We start from the raw sequence: 26,460 nt of genomic DNA, 5'->3' as shown, positions 1-26,460 counted from the left end.
ATTTCTGATTTCTGTAGTGCACTGACTTATTATAGGTCTCTTTCAGAACTCAATTTTCATCTCCTACAGATGTAGACATTTCCATTGTGTGGCCCTGCAAATGTGAAACTAGCATCTATTCTAGAAATGGAAAAAAATAGAAAATACCTTTTTTTAGAGATTTTTTCACAGTGCACGGTTGTGAAGTCTAAGAATAGTTGGTATAAACATGCAATAATAGACAGTTGAGTTTTTATGCTGTTTTTAAATACATTTGGTTTGGAGGTCCCAAACCAGGAGCTGCCCCAGATAATGCAGATCATGCTGCAATAGTGCTTATGTTGCATCAGCCTTGCCCAAAAAATAGGGAGGGATGCAGCTGGTAACCCACTGGTCTAGTTGTTCCCCTGGGAAATGGAAGGGCCAGCTCAGGTACTAGCACCAGGGAATATGTTTTGTGTTTTTTTTCAAGTGTGACAGCTTCACTGTGTTGTACATACAGAGCCTTGGCACCTCATTCAGAGCTACAAAGTCCTCCAGGTGACTGGGTTTCTGGAAATCGGATATGGTGCTGGAAAAGTTGGAAGTCCCTATGGACATAACCCTTTTCCTGATCTTTGCTTGGACTGAGGAGAGGGGCATACAACAACACGTAAAGGAAGTGTTTAAAACAAGATAATAGTAAACTATAATCTGTATGATATATGCTAATATCTACTGAACATAAAGTAATCCTTAGAATTTTCTCCCCAGTCACATTAAGTGTCACTAAGCAGCGTCTTTGCTTTTGTAGAACTGAGTTGGTACTTGGTACTAACTAACTTTTCATTTAGTTAGTACGAAGTTTCTGCTAGTTCATGGAAGTGCATTTACTTATGTAGTAATATATATACCGTAATTGATGATAAGTGCTTTATGGAAAATGTAATAATGTCTTCTAAATATTGAAAGAAGATCAGGAGTTTCTCAGTGCACAAAGGCCCCAATCTTGTCCCAGACATAAATCTTGAAGAAAGAGTTTATGGGATTGCATTAAGATGGCAAACAAATCCACTATGAGCAGCTTTACCGCAGACACCTTTTACTTGGTTTAGCTCCATCTCTCAGAATACTTTACATAGGTTTTATTCTGCAGCATGCGCTTAAAAGGACAAAAGAATCCAGTCTGGGGGAAATCGCATTCATTGTTTTCCAAGATCGGTAGCAAAAAGAATCAGCTCAGTAATGATGTAGCTGGGGAGTAGAGAGATAAAGCAGCAGGCCAAAGCCATGCCAGATAAAACCAATGCACATCCAGAGGACTGTCATCACAGTCAATCATCAGGCACCGTAAAGGCAGAACAGAGCCTCCCTCCGCAATGCTGCAGAAGCAAACATCCCTGGGGCAGGAGGAGCGCTGGCTGCCTGAGGGTGTGTGTGTAGTTTTAAATAGCCCTGGTGCACAGCTCTGATGTCATTGGGCTTGATAAGTCAAATAAAAACATTTGCAAAAGCTACAGAAATATTAGCTCTGCTCTGAGATCTGCTGTGGGTTAACTCAGTCTCTTTGGTGCTTTAAGGAAAGACTTATCAAGGTATTGGAAATACTAGAGATGCACAACTTGGGCTGAAACCCTGGGAGTTTTGTCATTTATTTTGCTAGAACAGGCCCATGTCTTTTGATGTGCCTATGTGCTAGATCCTGGCTAGTGGTTTTGAATCACTTTCTGATCAGCTGGAGCAATGCAATGGTAGGAGGTCATTGCCAACAGCTTAGGAAAGCATCTCATACTAAGTGAAACTACTGGGAAGCTATACTTAGCTATGCTAGCTATGTTTATCTAGATTTTCCAATTTCTAGGCTGTTTTGACCCATTGTGAGGAGGCTACACGTTTGAATCGCTGTACATCTGTTGGTTCACTGAAACTTTCCTTTGACGCTCTCAAAATAGTTCTTACCTCCGCAATGCTCGCGTTCTGACTGCAGACCCAAAAGGGGCGAACGCGTACTCTGAACCACATCCATCTAAAATGAGAAGACCTTGCGCTACCAGACGCCGAGGGACTGACTCTGGTCTTGTTGCAGAGTATGATGTCCCAGACACGGAGAAGCTCCAGGCACTTTGTTCTTTCCAGCTACCCTGATGGAGAGCCAGAAGATGAAATATATGGCAACCTCCTGGCAGCGCCAGATACTGCAGAGCAAATGGAGTTTAATATCAGGTATCATGCTGCAAGAATGCTCCTTCTGTCCTCCGCGCCTGGGTACAACCCCCACTCTGACCTTCATGAAGACTCCTGGCTAAGCCATGGAATCATGGATGCTATTGAAAGTGTAGTAGATGCAAGTATAGATAACCTGTAGTGCTTAGCACCAATTGTATGAGATAATGCTGCATTAAATGTCTACAACTTTTTATGCTGTCCAGGGACACAGATGTGGCTCTTCATTAGAAGCCCACCTGTTATAACAAGCAGCTGAAGAGGCCATTTTTATACAATTCTCCAGGCACCTCTCACAACAACCAATAGTGCAGTGCTTTTTCTTTTCTTCTTTTTTTTTTTAATCCCGTGCATACATTTTTTCCAGTTCAGCAGTCAGGGGCTGTCTTTCCCATCTGTGAAAATTCCTTTCTGTTGTTGTTGTTGTTGTTTGACTGACCAAACCAACCCTGAGGTTTTTTAAGTCAATCGCTAGAATAAGGCTTTTGAGTCCACTTACTGTGCAGCAGATCCCATAAACAGATCTCAGCAGAAATACAAGTTAAAATAAAAACATATAGTCATAATTATTTTTATACAAAAAAAAGCATGCACATCTAAAAGAAACTAAATTTTATTGGAGATTTTCATCAGTATAGTGTAAACAGTTCGGGGACCCACCAAAATTCCTTAGCTTTTGTGTTTGACAGCGGTCATAGCTCAGGGACTTGTGTGCCCCAGGATCTTGAACAGCCATTGTGCTTTGGCCAGTTCTACTCTAGCATCACCCATTAGCTGGAGAACTGGACTGCATCGTGGAGATCACTGGATTAATTTTGTTGGACAAAAAAAAATGATCAGATATGTAATGTGAGACATTTTGAGTCATCTGAAGTGAAGGCTTTCAATATTTCAACTTTGTGGAAAAAAATTCTAGGACCGGAATACTGTTGTATTATATGAAGGAATTAGGTACCATGGCTTTTCAAAAGTGTCAAATAGGCAGGTTTTTATGAAAACATCACAGCACTTAAGCCTATAAATATGGACTTAAGGTGCCTGATCAATAAACCTATAAATAATAAAAAAGCCCTAACATTTAGCTTTTACATGCCAAGCTTAGTCCATCCATTAGGGAAATAATTGTACCTGACAGTTGCAGAGTGCTTTTTAAAGAAGCAAGGTTGCAGTATTTTCCTCTAATGTGGATATCCTGAATGCCTTCCAGCTCAGCTGTCCAGGTTGGCCATCAGCTGGCACTAATTGGGGACGAATTTAACAGAGCATACAGCAGGAAGATTGAAGAAAGGCTGCTTCACCTGGCACATGGGTGAGTTACCTTACTGACACCATCTGTTTTTGGCTACTTTTAAAAATCATGTTAGATAGAAAAATAATAACATTTCTGCACCCAAAGTAAAAAATAAAAATTATATATTTATATATATATATATGTGTGTATCACTACTACTGTTGCTTCATACAGAACCCAAGAAAGAAACCAGATACTGGATCTTATTTTACGGGGAAGATTTTTATAATGAAAATTGTTTCCACAGACTATAACCATTTACAGTCAAAAGACTTAAACAGTTTCTAGGTATTTAAAATTCCACAACAGCACTGTAGTTTTTCTAGGTTAGACCATGTCTTTAAGCACAACTGAATGAGGAGAGGTCTGCAGCCTAGCAAGTGCGATGCTTTAGGGATTAACATGTTACTGCATGTTAAACAACCCATCGAGGCACACTCAATAAAACGTGGCTCAACTTGTTTGCACTGCCTTTTATCTGCTGAGAGCTGACAGGGCTGTCATCTATAGTTAAAGACCACAGATTAACTGCAGAAATGCAGTAATTAGCATAGTAATGTCCTAGTCTGAAAGGAGAGTCGACTACTGCAGATTTCAAGAGAATACGAGCCGATTACACCTATGTTCCTGAACGCAGTATATAGCCACACTCGGGCAGCCTCAGTCAGCTCAGATTCAGGCTGCACAGGGCCTCTGGGTCAGCCAGGCACACCTGCACTGGACCCTGATTCCTCAGGGACCAACAGCTCTTACTGGGGTTTGCTGCTCTTAGCTGGAAATAAGAGCAAAGGCACATGGCTGACAGTCAGGAGATCTGCTGCATGCTTCCTCATGTCAAGGTAGTAACCAGTTAATTCTAAAATCACATCTGTTTAGCTTTTAAAGCCCGACTGAGTTACCAGATTTTCCTCCTAAATATTTAAAGAAATGCACATGCATTGATTACTCTGTAGACTTTAAAGAAGGAACATATTGGAGTTGAGTGAGGCTTTGTTTTACAGTTTTCTACACTTGGCATTTAGTTTGCCAATTTTTAGAATAAAATTTCTATCCCCATGTTTTGTTTTCTGTTTTTGTCTGTTGTGGTTTCTTGTTTAATCATCAGGGTTGCTATCAGTGTTTTCCAGACATGGAATATTATTAAAAGTGTTACAAGAAGATTTGGAAATATTTCGAACAATAACTGGACAAAGAGGATCGCTGGTTATGGAAGCTGGGTATGAGCTCTCCCTCTTCTCCACCTTTCTGTTACAGCAACACCTCACTCCCATCTAAGTGTCACCAAGTAAAGCCTGATAGGTGACTCTAGGTTCAGGTTTTTTCCTTAGTTTGTTGGTACCCCTCACCAAAACCAAAACGTCTTGTTCATAGACTGAGTGCGCCGAGTGTCTCCGAACACTCACGTGCTAAGCTGCCACTGAAATCACTGGGGCTCTATGCAAACAGGAGTCTCCCCACCATAAAAAAACTGTGAGGCTATATTCTAGATGAGATAGGGTGGGTAGGCTGTTATAATCAGTGTTGTACCTTACATTTTGGAGGAGAGACGAGGACTCTGTGGAGTTTGGAAAGGACAGACACAGGAGTGGATGGGTAAGACTCACCTCTGCGGCTTGTTCCTGCAGAGGCGCAGGGCGATGTTCTCAGTTTGGCACTAATCTTGCCTGCAGGCAGTCATCCTCACTTTTCTGCACCAGCTTTTCGCTTCTTGTCATTTCTAATGGCCTCCCCTTTCTTCCCGCAGATTTGTCGGCTTCCTTTCAGGTGCCTCTGCCAGAAGCTGGTGCCCGCAGCCTTGCTTGTTGTTGCATTTTGGTGGGCCATAAGTTATGGACTGCAGAATTAACACAGAGAATTACAATAGGAGGTCATTGCTGGACTCTGACCAATATAATTAACACCCAGGTGGTGGCAGCTGGTTTGTTTTTCAAATTTACACTGATAAAAATCTCTTTTATATTTAAAACCTAGGCTAGTGCTGGGTCACTGCTGTTTCATACTCTTTTTTAAAAGAAAATGTTTAAAATAATGAGGTTGTTGCTGGATAACTGCCTGACTTGCTAGTTTTGAAGTGTGAGGCCAGGTGATCAGAAAGTCTGTTTCTGTCCTTTTTTGTTTGTTTTAATGCAATACAAAATGTCTATTTCATATAAAGGAGTTTCTTGAAAATATTCTGTCAGTGGGGAAGACAGAAGGCATGCTGGTCATCCTTTAAATGTTAACACTGTAAAAGCAATAGCAAAGATTAAAACCATGATACTTTTCTAAAATTAAATTGTTGCTTTAAATGTTTTGCAGTGTTATCTACTTTGTTTCCTAGGACTGTGCTATTACACATTAATAATTTCATCTTGTACAGATTATCTAATACTAAAGGGCAGGCCTCGCTTTACCTTTACTTAGTAAAATAAGCATATGGAACTAGTTTATTGGAAAAAAGAGTTGTTCAGATGAGCTAGCAATCATGTTGGTTGGACTGGCACTCAAGGGCCACCCAATCCAATCCATTACTTCTGCAGAACTTATCAAAAATTGACTACAGATTTTTACATTCTTCTGCCTCTTTATGAAGTAAAATTCTGAGTTGCCCAGAAAAAACAGAATTTGAGAAACTTTTTTTTTTTGATGACTCAGCTTTTTGGAAGTCATGTGGTTACGGGGAAATAACTGAGTAGAGGAAGCTTGTAAAATGGCGGTGGGATAGGTGTCACCTCCACCCTCTCTGGGCAGCAGCCAGGACACGCTGCCTTCTTGCCTCTCAAGAGCATGCCCCAGCCATGCCGAATGATCCTGCCTACCTGTGTGTGTGCATCCTCCCTGAGTGCTGCTGCTTAAGCTGCTTTTCACTGCACAGGACCACAGACAGAAAATGAAAGTGCATCTCTGTGGTTTGGGTATTCCCCTCATAAGAGGGGATACCTGCTTCCTTTCTCATCAAGTGAATACCACTGCTAGGGCACTTTTGAAACAGGAAAATACAGTATTTAATGGTGCAGTAATTTAAGCACTCGCCTGAGAGGCTGGAGTTTCAAATTCGAGACCCAGCTTTTAATTTGAGACAATGAATTTACAGCACTCTTCTTCCTGTAGGTAAATGCCCAATTCAGAGGGTTGAGGGATGTGTTTCCTCTCCTTTGTGGATGGTACCAAATCCAATTAAGCGCCTAGCCTTCCACCTCAAACCACTCTTCTGGAGAAAAAAAAAAAGAAGAGAAGGGGAGAGAGAGAGAGAAAAGAAGGTTGAAGTAGAATATTTTGTCCAAACATTTTATGTTAAAAGATTTTGAAATATCTTCAACTTACTAGAAATGCAGAGGAAAAAAAAAGTAACTAGAGGATGATGGCTGCAGTATACCCTTCAACATGCAAGCAGCAGCACGTAAACTGGAGTCTCTCCAAAAATACGTCACCTTTCTTTCACAATGCTCTGGACTCAACCTGCCATTCAGGAGCAGGCACGTAAGGTACTTTGCTAGAAAAGCATGTGTGGTACATTTGGAACCATGGTGTTACCCAGGCCAGAAGCTGGCAAACGGAATTGCCCATATAACCAAAAAAAGAGACCAAAACATCACCAGTGAGTTGGTTGTTCTGTTTAACTCCATACTAGTGACATGATAGAATATATTTTTAAGTCATTTAGTAAGGTGTAAAAACTCCCATCAAAAAAGTCTAATAAACCAACTATGTGAGTGTAACAAACGTATCCATTGCAAATAATTTGATTCTTCCTGGCTGAATCATTTTAACAATACAAAATAATTTCATGTATGTCTAGATAAATAATCTTTACGCCCAGGAGAGCAGCTATATATAGGAGACTGCCACACTGCCTATTCCACATGAAAGCTGTAGGGGAGAGGGCTGTAGTTTTTCACTCTCAAGGACTGCAATAAATAACACTTTGAATCCTAGGGAAAGTTCAGCATCTGGCATGTATGGAATAAAACACAGTACCGGGGAGCATGAACTGTAACTACATCAACACCACACATGAAACACAACACAAACAGAACCTGCAGCAGGCATCAACACCAGCTGGGACACTGCAGTGAGCAGTAATGGCCAGGTTCCTGCTCACATGTAACTAGGACTCTTTGCTCAATGCCACGGCTCTGCACTGTGACTCAGGAGACCTGAATTATATATATATATGTGTATATATATTAATGCACACTTCCTCATGTGACAGAGTTTACAGCACTTGATTTTTTTTTCCACATCCTGTTTCTTCTTGTTCCTAGGTGCAGGAACTGCACTGACTTTTCACATCATAAAACTTTCAGTTTCCTAAAGCAGAAGGCATAGATGAGCACACACATAAAAGAAATGCAGGTAACAGTAATAAGACCTTGGATCCTTAATTGCCCTGCATGCCATTCTCCACCTAGCCGCAGACAAGTTTTACCACATGTGAGACACCCTCCCGTTCCTTTATAGCCATGCACAGCACGATGTTGTGTCACCAGGCGCTACATTAAAGCGAGCCCTGAATGCTCTTGACATCAAGGCATAAAGCTGTCTGCCATACTTCTCAGCTTATATAAACTAACATCAACACAAGGGTATGATGCTGCTGTTTGTGCAGATGCCAGGTGCACAGGGGTAAAGCAAAGAACTGCAAGTGGTAGTGATGGCTGCTTCTCACCCAAATTAAACAGGGCCAACAAGAGTGGCATGCTCTTAGGGTCCTGTTGTCACTTCAGTATTCTGCATCTGTTGAAGGTGCAAAGGTTATCTAACAGTCTGTGCTGCATTTGCAAACTGAGATTTCTATTATGTTTTTTCCCAAAGAGATTTTATTCCATGCAAAGCATACAGTAAAGTGAAATAATATAGTAATATATTAATTATATATATATATGTATACACACACATATACACACACTCACACAAATATGTACGGTAAGAACAGTATAAATAGAAGACAAGTCTTCAAAATTACCCCCAAAATGTTAAATAATTAAAAATCGGAAAACCATAAAGCACTATAATAAAAACAAAATTAGTGTCACCAGCATGCCATTCTCAGTTCTAACTACTATACAAGCTGGTTTCAAAGTCGCTAACATTACTTTTGGTTTTACAAGATGTAGTCAGAAACTTCCAACACAGCTCATAATTCAATGTCTAAGAATGTTAATGTCATTTAGTTGGAATACTCTAACCACCTGGTGATAAATTTGTTATGCTTCACTTACTAATTAGCACATTCCTGTTAACGTAAGAGACTTCATCAAAATCTTTTTTTTTTTTTTAACAGTCAGCCCAACATTTAACTGGTAGCCTGTAGTAGTCATATATGATTTAAGTAATGTATACTTTACTTTTTCTGTATATCTGCTAAAAGCTATTAAAATACCAAAAGCATGAAGAAAAGGGTAAAGTTCAGCTGAGGCTTCTGCTCAGCCATGCATGCACAATCTAGCCTCTACTTGCTTGTCTGTACCCGATCCCCTAACAAACACTGTTCTCTGATTTTATTCTTAAACCATGAAGCACCCCTTAGAGACAAAGTGCAAACAGAGCACGAATAAACTTTCTGTGTAACAGCAACTTTCTGTGCTTCACCAGCCAGGAAGCTCCTTCCAGGACACTCTGCTCTCCACTGCATCTCCTGCTTCTGGGAGATGCCAGAGCTGGCAGAACGCAGTCGGGGGTACAGAGAGAAGTGACACCAGCATCCAAATTCCCCTGACTGAGTGCTGCTGCAGGGCTCGCCTTCAACAAAGTTGCCCTCCCAAGGATCTCAGCAGGACATTTCCAGCACCCCTGGTTTCTGCTTTGTCAAGAAAAGCCATTCAAAGCTCAAGCCTATGCAATCGCAGGGTTGGTCAGGGTTCCAGAACTCCTGCACCTCTTGGGAGGCTGGGAATTCTGTTAAGTTTATTAATTTGGGGAAACATTCATTCTATATGAGGTATTTTAGCACAACCGATGTGGCATTGAACAACTGGAAGGAAAATTACTTCCTTCTACATGTGGACCTGCAGGCCAACTAACATGCACCCCATAGCATCCCAAATACAAACCCTTGGCAACCCGGCAAACAACCCAGCTCTGCCCGGAACCCAGGCCAAGGACCCCTGGAATGGGCAGTGACAGCTACCGACTGCAACTTGAATGCACGCACACACACAAATTAAAAAAAAAAAAAAAAAGGAAAAAAAGAGAGGGGAAGTTGCTTGCAGGATTAAGGCCAAACAGAACACTATTTGGCATGTTTATTGGCAGTTTTGCAGTCCCAACACAGGTGGAAAAGCAACTTTGCAAGCTGCTCTCTTGTTCCACATCCAAGGCACACAGGGAAGGCCAATGTTCACTGCAGTGACAAGCATGCTGCTCTTCTCATTGTGAGAAGCAACCAATGCTTAAGACTTCCTCTTTTAGGAGCATGAAGTTATTTTTAAATAACGCAGAAACAACAAGTTGCATGGATTTTTCTCAAAAATCTGTTTATGTCTCCATTACTTCCTCATCTTTTGAAACATCTACATGGCTATATTGCCTCCAGGCCTTTAGGTTACACTTTTTGAGAATTGCTCCTAGCTGCTTCCCAGGCCCCACTTCGTACGTGTAAGGAAATTCTGTTCCTTGCTTTCTTTCATAAACAGAATGCATGGTCTGTTCCCACAACACAGGTGAAACAATCTGCTTTACTAGCAGCTTCTGAATGTGTTTTGAGTGCATATACTTTTTGCTATCAACATTGGAATAGACACAGATCAGGGGTTTTTGAATCTCAATGCATTTTAGGACTTCAGCCAATGGCTCTACTGCTGGTTCCATAAGTCGTGTGTGAAAAGCACCACTGACCGGAAGCATTTTCGTACGTGTAAAATAATATTTTCGGGCATTCTCCTGCAAAAACTTCAAAGCCTACAAAAGAGAGACAGAAGTGAGTCTCACATGATAAAACTTTACTTGCTCACCCCACAAACCCCACAAGAACAATCTCACTAGACTTGGCATGACAAAACAACTCCTTTCCCTACCCAACAACTGAGCACACACTAGAAAACAAACAAACATCACAAAGCAACTACTTTTGTTTGGACAAACTCTTGCCACACAGGTTAACCTCCACATAGAAGCGGAAAGGAGAAGTTTTAAATACTGAAATGTTAAATTCAACCAAATGTTAAATTCAACTTAATCTGTAGCAATACCTGCAAGTGTCCCGCAATGACTCTGCTGTCTGGAAACAAATAGTTTGAAATTTCACATACGGGGTTTTCTATACCCAGCGATTCACAGTGCCTTCGAGCTTCCAAGCAGGCAAACTTGTAATTTGCCTCCGGCCGGCCAATCACTGACAGCATCCCACTGGGGACAGCCTCCGACGCCTTCTGCATAGCTTCAGCACGTACCTTCACTGCATACAGCGCTAGGGAGAGAGAAGGTAGAGCCAGGTAAACATGGCTTTGGCTGACACTGCGGTGTCACATCATGCACAAGCGGCGGCTGCTCGTTCCCGTTAAACGCTGATGCTTTCAGCGTAACGCTAGGTGAATTAAAGTGAATCATAGAATCATAAGATTGGAAAAGCCCTCCAAGATCATCTGGTCCAACCATCCCCCTACCACCAATGTCACCCACTAAACCACATCCCTAAGCACCAGGTCCAACCTTTCCTTGAACACCTCCAGGGTCAGTGACTCTACCACAGAATCACCCAGGTTGGAAGAGAACTCCAACATCACCTAGTCCAAACTCTGACCTAACACTAACAAGTCCTCCACTACACCATAACACTAAACGCTACATCTAAACGTCTTTTAAAGACCTCCAGGGTTGGTGACTCAACCACTTCCCTCGGCAGCCCATTCCAATGCCTAACAACCCTTTCAGTAAATAAATTCTTCCTAATATCCAACCTAAACCTCCCTTGGCTCAACTTTTTGCAACCACCTCCCTGGGCAACCCACTCCAATGCCTGACTACTCTTTCTGAGAAGAAATGTCTCCTAATTTCCAAACTAAACCTCCCGATGCAACTTGAGGCCATTCCCTCTAGTCCTATCACTAGTTATCTGCGAGAGGAAGCTGACTCCCAGCTTCCCACAACCTCCTTTCAGTTGTAGAGAGAATGGTGTAAGCAGAAAGTAAACTTTAACAAAAAAGAGCCGGGTGGAGGGCGATGACAGAAGGGGGGGTGTCCTACAAGCGGCTTCATAGCGTTTCCCCAGCACCTTCCGCGAAGTCCATGGCTCCGGCGAACACAAGTGCAGCGAACTCCCCGACGCTGTACCCGGCGGCGGCCACGCAGCTCTCCAGCACCTGCGGGGGGAGAGGGGACACGGGCAGCCGCTGGGGGGAGTGCCGGGGGCGCCATTTCGCGGCGCCAGGCCCAGGGCAGGCCCCGGCGCGGCCCTCACGTCAGGCTGCCGGTGGTTGAGCTTCTCCACGGCAGCCAGGGAGGCGACGAAAACGGCGGGCTGGCAGTGCCGGGTGCGGTCCAGCTCTGCCCGCGGCCCCTCCAGGCAGAGCGAGAGCAGGTCGTAGCCCAGCACCTTCTCGGCCAGGCGGTACATATCCCGCACGCCGGGGTACCGCAGCAGCCCGCGGCCCATCCCCACGAAATGGCTGCCCTGCCCGGGAAAGAGCAGCACCGTGCCCTCCCGGGGGGGCCGCCGCTCCCGCCTCGCCGCCGCCGCCTCCTCTCCCGGCGCCCCGTCCCGCTCCGAGCTCCTCAGCAGGTCGCTCAGCCTCGCCGCCCGCTCCCCACCGCCGGCCAGGGAGCTGCCCGCCCGTCGTGAGGCACGGCGGAAGCCGCCGCAGCCACCCAGCCGCCATGGCGCCGCGGCCCAGCTGCTCATGGACGCCGCCCGGCCGCCTCTCCCCGCGTTGCCACGGGAACCGGGCGGCCCCCGGCCGGCCTCCTCCTCCTCCTCCGCCGGCCCGAGCCGAGCCGAGCCGAGCCGCCCTCGGTCCCTCCTCGGGGCGGGCCCCGCCGGTGGGAGGCGCAGGGGTGGCCGCCTGCCGGTACAGGAGGCAGCGGCGGGAGCGGAGCGGAGCGGAGGTAACGGCCGGGTCCGCCGGGGGGCGACCGCGGGGCCCTCGGCGCTGAGGCGAGGCCGGGGGCAGTGGGGCCAGAGTCGGGGGGATCAAGGCGAGACCCCGAGGAGAGAGCGGGCTGGGAGCCCGCTGTTTGACACGGAAAATGCTGCTACTGCCTTTTGTCCCCCAAAAAGGAGCTGAGGAGGAGGAGGCTGTTGTTCTTTTTCTTTCTTCTTTTTTTCTTTCTTCATCTTCTTTTTTTTTTTTTTTCTTCTTCTGTTTTTTTCTTTGTGAGTTTTCCCGTTGTCCGCTCGGTGAATATCACTTCAGAGTGCTGTTGGACGGCAGGTGTCCTCTTGCGGTGCCTCTCTGCTTCTTAACCAGACACATACGTATCTTCAGGGCTGCGAGAAAGGACTTGGGTTTTTCAATTTCCAAGCAATTCTTATAAAATGGAGCAAAATGCACCGTACTGACTTGAGCACTGAACAGCGAGAATATTTTTTTTTTAAAATGAAAGTAGCCATGCAAAAGTTGCAGTTGTGCAATGACTTTGCATAGCTTAAGGTTATGAAAGAGTAGCAAGCAGTGAGTCTGACATCACTAAACAGTTTAACAAAGTAGATTGTATTAGTTTAGCAGGGCAGATGGGAAATGGATCAGAACTGCAAGACATTGTGCTGACTTTTTATTCAGGACGATTCAAAAGGATTACGGTGGGCAGATTTTGCTTGCTTTTCTAATCTGTATCCTACATTTCTCTGTTAGATAGTTTCCTCTGTTTTTGTCAACTTCCAGGTAAAATACCTGGAAAAAAACCCTGAGTTTCTCAACAGTTAGCTGAACCGCACAGGCAGGAATGCACGACTACATCCTGCTCCAGTCTGCCTCTGCCTGTAACATAAGCAGCGGTGATACTTCATGCTCAACCAAGAGCAGGCACCCGGGCGGCAAGTTATTAGACTGGCTAGTCTGCGGTTACACCTCAGTGAAAGCTCTCAGGGTAACCAACTGTTGCTCTCATTGCGTTCAAGCTGCACTGCAGAGCTTTGAGGCACTGTTTCTGGCAGCTGCCCTACGAGCTCCGGAAGCCAGAGGTGCCCCTTTTGCACGAGGCCAGGGTTGCAGCTCATCCTACGTGGGCCCACTATGCCCTGGGAAGGTTCACAGTTGTGACCTTCACATCTGGGGGTTCAGAGGCAATGCCTGGGGCAAAGTATGGGTCCTGTAAAACACTGCGGCAGCCCAAGCCTGAGCCCACCTCCGCGGCACTGCTTCCTTTTTGGTTTGCCAGAAAGGGCGCAGACTGCTTGCAAAGCACGCTTACCAGTGTTGGTGGATCATGAACATCTGCTGCTATTAAAGCATCCCTCATGTGGCACTTCTGCGTCATTTTACTGTGTTTAAGGAATTCCTGGCAAGCTGGCCTGGGCATCACTTAAACAAGAACTACCCAAGGGAAACTAAATTTTTTTACAGCATATACACACGGATGACAGTTTCAAAGTGGGTAGACTAACAAGAAGAATCTGCAGCAGGAGGTTAGGTAGCTAGCTGTTTGAAAGGAAAGTAGTTTTTGTCTTTCAAATACAATGCGTGCAGAGAATATTATACAAATTTACAGAGGAAAAGTTAGAAGACATTGAGCAGTATGCAGCAAATTGTCACCTGGGAAGATGGTATTCTAGCATAAGTTTCTGTTCACAGTATGTGGATCTGGTCACTTCAGTAAATCATAAATCTGCCATCCCAAAAGAAGCGTAACCTGGGTGGTAAGATTTGTTTTGTTTCTAAACCTGATACCTATATTACTCACATTGTATCCTTAAATAAATACAATCAGTTTTTTAATTTATAAATACATATTATAAACATACACTTGTTAGGCATTTATATTGTATTTATATTCTGTAATATATATTGTTTTATATTCTGTTTATACAATTGACTGTAGAAGTCCCTTATTTCTGAAAAACATACCTGATACTGTTCTAGCTATTACTCAAGATCAACAAAGATAAGACTGCTTTTTCTGTGGTAGCCATGTTCTGCATCACAGACTGCGACAACACTTTACTTTTAGTGTCACAGTTTCCCAGGAATTAAAGCAACAACAGATCTCAAAGGTTTATCATAAATTAAACATGCACCTTTAATTCTTCAGATAGCTATGTAAGGAAAAGCTTTACTCCACTTAAGATTTGCATGCTGCCTCTCAGCCCTGGGTAGGAACATATCTGCCCTCAAAATGAGACACTATGGAGGATGGGAGGGTGAGTATATATCTTAGGGGATCCCCTGTCTCCCTTCATCCTCCCCCCGTACTTTTGCAGCTTTGTCAATCCATCTCAAAACACCCAGGACCAGAAACTCCAGAGCTGCATCGGGGATTTAGCCTTGTTGAGAATTTTCCTTAGTGTTTTTAAATGCAATAGCTGTGATTTAAGCCGTGTGTGATTGGGTAGCCAGCATTAAGTTGCACAAGAAGGGGATTAGTCAGAAGTTTGCCATAACAGGGATATAAAAAATGCCTTGGAGGTAGCTGGCCTTTCCCTCTTTCTCCTGTTCTCTCTGGCAGCGCCCAGGCTTGAGGAGGGGAAGGGACCCATCTGACTTTCAGAGACCTGTTCCCTAGCCCAGCAGAGCCTTTGGAAGCTAAGAAGTGTTCTAGTTCTTTTTTCACCAGCCTCCTCTGCCACGATGCATCTTCTGTCCCCCCTTCCACACCCTGTCCTTTCTCCCTGGGCAGCCCCTTTTCCAGATAAAAGAGAGGAGGACACAGAAAGCTTCAGTTTTACTTTCTGCATGTTAACACCAACACAGAGAAATAACCTGCAAAAAGATAGAAGCCCATTAGGCAGCAAGCTGCAATATTTTTTTCCCTCCTCCTTTTTACCTGGTACTTTACTTAGCTGGAACTATCTTTTGGCAAGTCAGCTGTTTTGAATATCTAGAAAAAAATGTTTTAACATTTGTAAAACAAACTGTCCCGCTGCAGTCAGACTAGGGCTAAATCGAAAATGGGTGGGATTATGAAGAAAATGTTGGAGGGCAGAAATAAGGGGCAGAAACAGAAGTAAGCAAGTTCAGTGTGTGGGGAGTGAAGATTTCCAGCTGTGGTGGTTTAGCAGCAGAGTTAAAATTACCTGCTGGTCACACTGCAGTTACCAATCACAGACACCCAGGTTTCTTCAGTATGAAAATCAGGGTGTGAGAGTATTGTGCAACCTGATCTCACCCTGAAGTGGGGTTGGGATATCACTGGGAAAATAGTAATTGTTTGTAGGTTGTAATGCAGATGCAGCCAGAGGGGCTGTGCTGACAAGTCTGTGCCATGCAAGTTATCACTGAGTAACTTCAGGTGTTTACATGTGCTTAAAAGTCAGGACATGCCCCAAACAAAACATATCAGTGAAGGAAAATTGTTTACCTTAAAGTCTGGATATTTCCAAATGTAGTCCCTGCATATTTGTAAGCCTAGAAAACAAATGGTTGAAGGATCCCATCAGATCCTTTCTGCTCTGTATAGTCATCCCCTTCCCTGCCACCCCAGCTGATGTACAGTAACTGTGAGCTTTCCTTGGTCCCCTGATACATTTCTGCAAGCATTGAATGGCTACACTGTGATTCCAAATAAGCTATTCTAGTTGTAACAATAATATAGTATTATTAACTAAAAACAAACCAAAACTTAGTTGCCTCATCATAGTTGACTGTAAAAACTGAGAAGGTTTTCAGTCCTAAATCTATGAGAATCAGGCTTAATTCCAATGAAGCTGAGTAGAACAGTACATTAAAAGAAAGTCATGGCTGGTAATCCTTTACAAACTCTTTGACTACATTACTTTCACAAATTTTCTGAGCTTTCCATAAAGGTGGCACAGATCTCATGCTGCATAGCTACCTGCACAAACACTACAGCACTGACTGAGTGGCAACATGGACCCAGGCTGGGGCTGCCAAACTGCATGTGGTGAAAGGTCAAAACAGAAACTTTATTTGCACAAGCTTTTCTGAGACCAGATTGTGTCACTCAGGACCCCTCACCTTTTCCACTTTCCTCCTCTCTTTGTCACCCAACATTGGGATTTCATACACAGCACCTTCCCTTATGTTCATCTTTCATTGCTGAATGATCTTTTGCCATTTCAGTTGCTTTGCTTGTCTGTTAAGCTTCATCCATTGAGTCTCCACTGTATCCCTTCCTTTTACTTCCTCTCACTAAAGACCTGCTGCAAGTAGCCAGAGAAAGATGGACACAGCTTCTAACAAAGTGAACAAGTTGAACAAGTGTGGCTCCCCTATTGCTTTTTATTGGAAATTGATACTAGTATTTAACTTCTGGGGAATTAAAGACAGGAACTCCCACTGCTGTTGGACAGCTGTGGTCTACTGGAGTGACCCTGCAACTGTGCTGCATGGCTTTGTTCTTCTTTCTGCTAGGTACTATACAGGAGAGAGCATTTTGCAATGCTTAGGAAGTCTTGAGAAATGCTACTAGAAAACATACCATACAAAGCAGTAGTAACAGTAGTCAAAATAATAGGACACCAACACTGAATTCAAGTCAGTATGTTTAATTTCTTCACTTTTGTCTGTTCCCTTTTCCTGTTCATGCACAGCTTGATTTTTCCCTTTCTCTGCTTTGTGCCTTTACCACTTGTTTGCCTACCTGACTTTCTTCCTCATGTCACTTATTTTAGCATTCTTCCTCCGACATGTACAGGGACAGACTTGCAGCTGCGTCATTTATTTACTGACTGCAGCAGAGAATTATTTTTCCAATTTGATAGCATTTAGCACTTTTGGCTAGCAGAACGCTTTCAGACTTCTTTCCTTGGGGAGAAGCTGACAGAAAGAACAACACCTGACAAAGTCCAGTTGCCTAATACCTGCAGGAAACTACCCTGATATTTTTATGTCTAAATAAAGCATAAAACCGTTGGGGTCCTTGCTTATCACTTTAAAAAAAAAAAGTGCTAGCATTTGATAGCCATGCTGGAGCTGCACCAATGACCAGCACTGTACCATGTGTGTACAGAAGTAAGGCCTGGTGTTCTCTTCACATAAAAGCAACAGAATAAGAATTGGTGAGCTCTGAGCAGCTTTCTACTTCAGACAGTAATTCACAAAGGTTAAGTCAGAAGGCAACCAGAGGGAACCGCTGTGTTTGGAGCTCTTGTTCCCATTACACCTTGTTGCTCCTGCACAAAGCAATTCCCTTTTATCCCAAAGGCAGAGCCTTTGATGCTGTCAGTCTTGGCAACAAATAGCATGCTCTGCAGCTCCTGCAGGAAAATAACCATACAGATCTAGGTGTGAGAGAATGCATTAATTCCTTTGCTCCACTTAAGGCACTCCCAGTAAAACAGCAGGAAGAATACACGAGGCAGAAAGTACAGCAGCAATGACTGCAGCAATGAGCTATGCAGAGCTTTTCCTCCCTTCCTTGCTGTCCATCCTCCACCCAAGACCTAACTGATGCAGTTCCAGCAGGCTAGCACATCATTCTCCCTCTTCCATTCTCCCTGGTCTTAGTTCTGTATTTTTCTCTACAGTTTGTCTTTCACCACTTCATGCTTTTGTTCTGTTTTTGACAGCCTTACTGTTTTGGCTGCTGTCTTTTTTCACGCGCTCCCACTCACTGCCCTCCTACACTCTCCCCTGAGGCCATCCTCAGAGCACAGTAACCTATGTGCCCTTTCTTGTTTACTCCTTATAAATTTGCTAATTCTGCATGCTTTACCAGTCCCTCTACGCTGTTCTGCCTTCAAAAATTGTTTGCTCCTATCACCAGAAATTTTCTCGATCCTTCTTGGCCTGGTCTGTGGTCCCAGCTACTGAAGTCTCCTCATTAAATCTGTGTAACCAGATGGGGAGACCCCTGAGTAAAGCAACAAAAAAGGGAGCAATCTTGCTGTCTGAGTTCCTACCTGTTCCCCAAATAAAAATCCAGGGTATCAGCAGCCCTGTGACAATGTAACATCATGTGTGCAACATTGTAATAGTTTAAGCACACCTGTTACAAGTGGGATTTCCGCTTTCCCACCTTGTCTCCCCATCCCATTAGACACAACTGTAGCAATAAAAACTTTTAAATGTAGGCCAGGACAACTGCTGAGTCAACAGGACACTTTCCTTTGACGTGCCTCTGAAATGCTGGTGGCTCTAACACTTTCTGTCCCAGGGTTTCCAGAGCTGCCCTTTCCCTGTTGCTTCCCTAGCCTCTTGCCATCTTAGGATCCCTTCCTGCTGTCTGTCCCTGCTGCCTAACAGATTAACAGTAATTGGGTGTATTTGACCACTGTACATTTGAAAAATGATGTGCTTTGGTTCTGCCCCTTTTATAATCCTCTCATCTATTTGCATTTCAACTAGCTAAACACAGATCTTTTGTAGCAATTGACTTCTTGCCAGACAACTTGTGATGAAGCTTTTCCCTGCCTACTTCCTTACTCTTTCTGTTGCTGCCTGTACTCCAACTAAAGCAGCTCAGCCTGCCGGAACAAGGCCTTGCTTCATGTTACTTCTGTAGGCAAATTTAATCCAGTATACTTTATGGTCTTTAGCAGCTGAGATGGCTGCAACTGATTGCCTGTGTTTTGAAGAAGCCCCATTTAGCCACTAAGATCTCCATCCTTGTTCAGCAAAACATCATTTAAGTGCTTGTTTTCTCCTTGTCCTCCCTAGTGCATGTTTTCTGAGCAGCTTCTCAAGTGTCTGCTACTTACCACACCCATCTTACTAGCCCCTGAGCATCCTCAGCACCCTTAGAGGCTAAAAATGTAACAGTGTATAAAATTATTTTGCTTGAGCACAGGCAAGCACACACTTTATCCACTTCATTACTTTTGACTGCACCATTCCAGTAAGTGAATGAACTTTGTGGTAAATACAAAAATAAAAGTTTCTTTGGGCATTTTTTTCCAAGCGTACTTAATATGATATCAAACTGCATTATTCTTCTGGCATAATTATTCTCACCCATGAATGAGTATGTAGGTAAAATTCAGCAGTCTTATATTCAGCAGTCTTACTGCACAAAGTTAAGGGGGAAGCAAAGGCTCAAGAAAACTTAACCAACCAACCAACAGAAAAAACACCAAAAAACACCAGAATGTGAATGATAGATTCCCATATGCAGGTGAGTATTGTCCAGTGAAGCTGATAAAAGATCCATTTATTTCAGCTGCACTCTTTCTGAGTGACAAGGCAAGGCTGTGGATCAGATCCTACATGTGTATATTTTTTAAAATCTACTTAATAAAAATTGAATAGTTTCACAGTTTCATTTTAAGGTTGCTCTGCTAATCAACTTGTTTGGGTTTGTTTCAGATTCACTGTCTCAATGGAACTGGTACCAGCCTGGGCCCCCGCAGTGGGCTTCACACTCTTGCCCCATGCAGGAGGATTTTTAGGAAGCACAATAACCAAAAAGGAAATCCCGGTGTGGTATGAATCTCTGCAGAAGCCATCCTGGCATCCACCTAACTGGGTGTTTGCTCCTATTTGGGGAACTCTCTATACATCTATGGGGTATGTTTTTCACGTTGTATCAACACACTTAGCTGATCTTCAAGTTATTTTTTTTTTATATAATGCTAGACCAGAAAACTATTATTGTATTGCTCTAGCTGTATGTTTGTAAGAAACTGTGTCAAGCTGCCTGTGTAACAGGTAAGAACATGTTTGGGGAGTTGTGTGTGGGTTTGATAGGATATTTTGTACACAGAAGTATCCACTTCAAAAGCAGGAGTTTGAAAAGCTGTCATTAATTTGCTTTCCTTATTCATTCTGAGGGGAAGACCTGCCAAGCTGGCAGCAATAGAGTGAGGAAGCTCTAGGATTTCTTCTAAGCATGTCCTTCAGTAGCTTCAGGAACATGGAAAAAAGATAGAACTGTTCTAACAGAGCTCAATTAAAAGAAAAAAATCAAAACTAACATACATGTCTTTTCAAATAAAACTGGCAGGCTGTTAAACTATAGATGTCTGAAACCCTCTGCTGCCTCTTTATTTAACTAGTTTAAAATACTTGACAGCACAGCAGTTACTGTCAAATGAACAGGAAAGTATGAGGCCAAATACCATTCCCACAGGTACTGTAAATGTTTAATACTACTATATTTTGGCAGCTGTTACTTTTAATAAGATGTAGCAAAAATATTTATAGAAGTAGATTGTCTCAGGAGATTGTTTGGGCAGCTTTGTCACTTCTCACAGACTGCTCCAGAAGCTGTCCACCCAACAAAGCATGGTTTTATGTTAAGTCTGCTCAAGAGCTTCGGCAGAGGCTGGTGCAGCCAGCAAACAGTAAGTGATGCTTTGTGTTCCTTCTGCACTTGTTCATCAAGAACTAGCTATGATCCAAGACTCAGCATTTTTTTCTTCCTAGCTATCAAATATGCATTATTGTTAAACCCACAGTATTAATTTTTAGGTTACAATATGCCTTTTATAGTTTACCTCTCTCATCCATCATGTCAATGAATTTTAAGTGATTTCTATCTTGTACATAGCACTGGCTTAACTATACGAAGTTTCAAAGAAACCAAATCTTTTCCAATATTATGTGGCATTTAAGACAACCTGCAGGATAACTAAAACACCTGTTGCAAAACACAGCAATGATCCAGTGTCTGAAAATGTACCTGAATGTTAAATTGGCAGTCTTACAGAGGTTTGTTTTGTTTTTTTAATTGCTCTTTTCTCTTGTATATTCAGAGAGTTAATATTTGAATCAGAACATTACTGTCCTGGGGATAAAATAGAAACAAGAAAAAACTCACTTTCCCATGAAGTGCCTTCTTCAAGTTGACTGCACAGTTCATAAGCCTGTTTCCTGATTTCTCATCACTAAATCTGCACACCAAATTAAATCTTTTAAAAATCCTGATTGTGACAGTTTATCAGCTTACTTTGAAAATACCAGAAGCAGTATATTCTGAGATTGATGGTCTCGGTTGTGTACTATACATCTAACTCAGTGAAAAGGCATATTTATTGTCAGGCATTTTTTTCTGTAATCTGTCCTGCACACATATTCCTTGGAACAATCAAGACTCCTAGTTCCTTTAGTTATTTCTTGCTTTTAATATATTCAAGAGATTCTAACTAAAAGCAAGATTTAATAAGCTTCCATGCTTTTCTTTGATGTTTAGTTCCCAAATAAATTTGTGCACAATGACCTTTGCCTTTAGTGAAAGTTAGATGTATCAACAACTCTTAAGTCTACACTGTAGCTCTGTTAAGTCACTTAGAAACTGACTTGGGTCCTGATGCCTTTTACAAAGAGAAACCGTTAAGTTTCTCATCCTTCTCTCCCAAAAAGAATATATATTTTTAAATATTCTCTGTAGTCAAACTGCCAGGATACCAGAGTTGCATTGTTTAGTTTTTATGAAAGAAGTGGTCAAGAAGCAAGCTGGGGTCACCAACTTGGTCAGACCCAAAATATCCTTATTATATGACCTACATATGAACACTCCTACAAGTGTTTGTCTGCTCCTTAAGGAAATAATGCTTAAGAGTTGGTATCCATCTTTGCTCCACTACCAGTAGAAATACATATGATCCCCCTGCTGTCCAGTGAAGTGCACAGTCCAGTTCACATGCCTACCAGACTCCTACCAAGATAGACTCTGTATTCAGTTTTTAATTCTGAAACAAGAGTATAATTTGAGGTGTTGGCATTTTGTCCATGGGACTCTTGTCTCTTGGAATGGTTCTGCAGTCATGTGTATTGAAATGTCTAATGAAAAAGTCAAATGAGCAAAAAAAAGAGTCTTGGATGATGCGTACTCCTTTTTCTAATCTGTCGCCTTCCATGCAAAACTAAATTTCACATTGGCCAGTCTCACAAATCTCAAGAATTCTTGTCTTTAGCAGCTTACACTGTGGGATCTTTCCAGTGAACTGCTTTTCAGTAGCATTAAGATGGCTTGTTCAAAATCTTGAGAACATTTTTGGAAGACCTTTCAATAGGTGGGGTCCCACAGAGAGGGAGGGTGCTAGATGCTCCTTGCAGTTCTTTCAACAGAAGTCCTAAAATCTTTGTTCTTCCCATCTTTGTACCTCTCTGCCCCTCACCATCCCTTCTGAAACATGACTGTAGGGTTCATTCTTTGCTCAAACACCATCCACCACCCATGCTTGTATTCCTCATTTTGTCCATTCCCACCTCAATTCCTACTTCTCCTATATTCATCTATTTAAAAAAAGCTTTCTTTTAAACTACAATATTTTTAAAACAACATCTCCCAGTATTGATTTTTTTTCCTCCTATTCAGAGACTTACCTTTTATCTTCGAGTCTTAGACTTGCTTCCATTTCAACACAGCATTCTCTTTTAAGACTGAAATGCAGTAGGTCATCTGCTCCTCCATACCTAGAAATGAGAACTCTGGCAGAACAGGGGAATTTTTCCTCCCTCCATCTTGCTGTCTGCAACAGATGATCAAACCTGTGCAGTCATTTATTCTGTCAAGTAGTGCCTGGGTATCTACTTTTCCAAATTAATTTAATTTCTGACACTGAAGTAATTTGATTTGATTAAGAATATGTGGTTGCTTTCTAACTGGTGTATTGAATTACCCCTTACATTTGCTTTTTTCAGATACAGCTCTTACCTGGTATGGAAGGAATTGGGAGGCTTCAATGAAAAGTCAGTGGTTCCTCTGGGCCTGTATGCAGGGCAGCTGGCATTAAACTGGGCGTGGACTCCGATATTTTTTAGAGCTCACAAAATGGGATGGGTAAGTGGAGAAGTAAGCCTCTTCAGTATACAATTCTGCAGTCACTTGCAATGTGCTAAAACTCAAGTTGTTATAATTTTGTCTCCCTGAAACTGAACCTGATTTGTGTAATCAGTATAGAATACAGCTTGCAGAAGTTTTTCTTTATGCATGCTAACAGCCACCTGTGAGAATTTATGTATCTACAGCACCCGTAAATGTTTAGATTTCACATAGCTCTTTCTGCCACCCTTTGACAAGAGCATTCTGTGACTTGAAAATGTAAACATTTATGCCTTAGTAAAATTCCTAGCTATCTCTTTGGCAAACAGCAGTGATAAGAAGTTTATCATTACTCATGTAATCAGCATCCGTTTTAGATCAGACTAATTTTCTGCTGTCTGAAGAGGAACAGCTTGCCTCAAAAATAATTTGTAGTTTTTATTATTTGCCTGGTTTCCTAAATAAACAAGCAACGTTATAATAGCAGAACACTTTGCAACCCATCATTAATTTGATCTTATGACATCTCTTTTGGGAAGCATTTATAACAGAAAAGCACTGGGTGAGCTTACTTGCTCAAAGTCACACCGGGCTTCTACTCAATGTTGCACTTCCTGCTACCAAAAAAGAAAAATAAATAAAAAAAATAGGGTATATATAGGTGAGAAGGATTTTTATCTGCTCCCAGCTGCTGTGCCCTTTCTTCTGACTGTTACGAGTCAGTTCACCACATAATTCAGAAGAAATCTTTTTTGCTAGCTAGTTTCTGAGAAGAAATAAACCACAGAGGCATACACCAAGTGTCAGAGCTAGCTGGGAAGAGCCATATATCTCGACTATCTAGTCAAGAAAATGCAAAAGTAAAACAACATTAACCACCTTCCTGGTGTTTCAGGGGCTCGTGACTCTCCTGCTCACAACTGGTACGGCAACAGCTACAACTGCTTCCTGGTATAACATCAACAAAACAGCGGCTTATTTGATGGTTCCTTATTTAGCTTGGCTAACCATGGCTTCTGCACTCAATTTCCGTATCTGGAAAGACAATTGTGACAAGAAATCTGAATAAACAGCTTTTAGCCAAAAATATTTTTTCCTTAAGAATTTTCTAAAGAAAATTATGACTTTTTTTTTTTAGCTAAACTACTTACACCATTACTATTTGCTAATTACAGTTTGATAACAGCAGTCCTTGTTTGAAACAAATGTGTCTTAGCTGGGTAAAGTCACACAGGAGTTTTATAGTAAATTATATGATAGTGCTGACTGAAAGGTACTAGTTTTCAATATCGTATTACATTTTATAAGACAGCAGCATTTTAACTGTTACCAGAAATAAGCACAAATTGCAACCTCACTACATTCAGATGAAGAAATCCAGCTGCATATAAATACAGCTTCCAGAAAGCTGTTCCAAACAGTTGCAGCCATAATTGTGGCCTAAGTCTTTCATGTGTACCACTATAGAGTGCTTTAGTGTTGTGAAGTGTCTCACTACAGCTGCCAGATATTACAGTCCTGTAATCATTGTACTCGGCAAGTATTTGAGACCAAATCTTTTTCACAATTTGTGCCTTGACACTTTGGAGCATTGTACAGTCTAGGTGTCAGCTAAATGTATTAAACTACATGTAAACTTACTTTGTTCCTCTGTTTTTATTGTTTCTGAACAAAAAAATACCGAAGGCAACAGGATGCTGTAGCCCCAAAGATGGCCCCTTCCTTTCTTCCAAACATTGTAATGGGCAAACAAAACAGCAAATTCAAAGCACCTGAATTTGAAACCAAGAGCACTCAAATATTCAGCAGCTCTCTGCACACACCTCTGGCATCACCAGCAGCACCGGCCTAAAAGCACCAACGTACTCCATGTGGACTCCTCAAGTGTCCAGCCAGTTCACCATTAGACCTTCAAGGTGAAACGGGCAGCCAGGTCACAAGTGGGTTTGCTGCTCTGTAAGGCGCTACACACACAAGCACTGAAGGTACTACTACTTGCAACCTCTCATTTTAGCTTCTTGGAAATGCAAACAAGGGTTTCTCCTCTTCAGTGTTATGGTAGCTGACACAGTAAGATCTGGAATGCTTAGTTCAACCAGTTGCTTCCTACAAGGCAAAGAATGTTTTATCTAAAGCAGAACAGATTATTTTTGCCCACAGCTTGTGGCCCAACTGCACAAATCTCAATAGTTTTCGTAGGTCATTCTTTTGGTTTGATAAGCATGCTGTTACTTTCCCCTTTGTGATGAGGGAAACCTTCCCCTCCACTGTAGATCCACAGTCACTTTGTTACTTGTTCTCAAGTACTTTGAAGGCAGAAAGTGCCTTTTGCTTTCCTACAAGTCACAAATACATCTGCTGAGCAGCACTGCATGTCCCCTTAGATCCAGTCTCAAGCACCTGTTTCTATATTCTATGCCACAGCCAAACTATCATATGCATTGAAAGTAGTCACACCATCTATGATAAAGAAACAAATGTGATTAAACACTCCACCTAAGTCAGGAGTTCAAAGAAGTTCTAACTGGTGAACTGCAGACTTTGATATGGCTGTCAGCACCAACTGTGTCTGACTGATGCAGCTCTTCTTTCTGCCCCACCTATGAAGTGACTATCTTTGCAAGACAGATGGTTTATTTCTCTAGTCTGTTCCAGTCAGTAAAAAGAAGTAGCTTTCTGAAGAAGAGCACCCTGAAATAGCCTAAGAAATCTTTCCCTTCCTGATCACAAGGGATAGTGCATTTGATAGCAAAACTTGAAGTAAGGTTTCGAACACTTGTACAATTTTATAATTGTACTTTGCGCTCAGATTCCAACGGCTGCAGCTAGCTAAGAATATACTACCCACATAACTTGTACTTCATGGTGGACAGAACACCTTTTGCAACTTGTCCATACATAAAGCAACATAATACAGCCTAAAATTGCTAATTTCAGCTAGTTACCCTGATCTAAAGGAGGAAGAGAGGTCAGGAATGATTAATTTGAAATTGACACCTCACTCCCAAACATCTGTCTTAGGGTCTTAACTTGAAAATCCAAAGACTGCTTGGTCCTCTAGCAGTTTCTTGGATCCATTTCCTTTCCTCAGGCTTTTTTTTTTGTTGCTGCTCTAGACACAACATCCCTCTCACTTCCTGCCTTCATCCCTTCTCACAAGTCTAGTTTTTCTTTAAGGGGCAGGCTGACAATCATGCAATACAGGGTTCCTAATTTTTTTTATATATTTTTTTTAAAATCAAGAATGGGAAGAG

At 42.4% G+C, this 26,460-nt stretch overlaps 2 protein-coding genes across 2 annotated transcripts; one reads left to right on the top strand and one right to left on the bottom strand.

Moving 5' to 3' along the window:
- Positions 1-9,653: 9,653 nt before the first annotated feature.
- On the bottom strand, positions 9,654-12,486 carry MCAT (malonyl-CoA-acyl carrier protein transacylase). Its single transcript, XM_048050148.2, has 4 exons — positions 11,850-12,486; positions 11,664-11,751; positions 10,642-10,859; positions 9,654-10,351 (listed from the first exon to the last, which is right to left on the bottom strand). The coding sequence occupies exons 1-4, from the start codon at positions 12,288-12,290 to the stop codon at positions 9,929-9,931; spliced, it is 1,170 nt and encodes a 389-aa protein (XP_047906105.1). The 5' UTR covers positions 12,291-12,486; the 3' UTR covers positions 9,654-9,928.
- Positions 12,360-24,846, top strand: TSPO (translocator protein). Its single transcript, XM_013184722.3, has 4 exons — positions 12,360-12,493; positions 19,807-20,007; positions 23,086-23,224; positions 24,102-24,846. The coding sequence occupies exons 2-4, from the start codon at positions 19,820-19,822 to the stop codon at positions 24,273-24,275; spliced, it is 501 nt and encodes a 166-aa protein (XP_013040176.1). The 5' UTR covers positions 12,360-12,493; positions 19,807-19,819; the 3' UTR covers positions 24,276-24,846.
- Positions 24,847-26,460: the final 1,614 nt, after the last annotated feature.

Source organism: Anser cygnoides, chromosome 1, assembly GCF_040182565.1.
Source record: "Anser cygnoides isolate HZ-2024a breed goose chromosome 1, Taihu_goose_T2T_genome, whole genome shotgun sequence".
Lineage (NCBI taxonomy): Eukaryota > Metazoa > Chordata > Aves > Anseriformes > Anatidae > Anser > Anser cygnoides.
The sequence above is the reverse complement of the archived record's forward strand: the minus strand, read 5'-3'. Positions and strand labels throughout refer to the sequence as shown.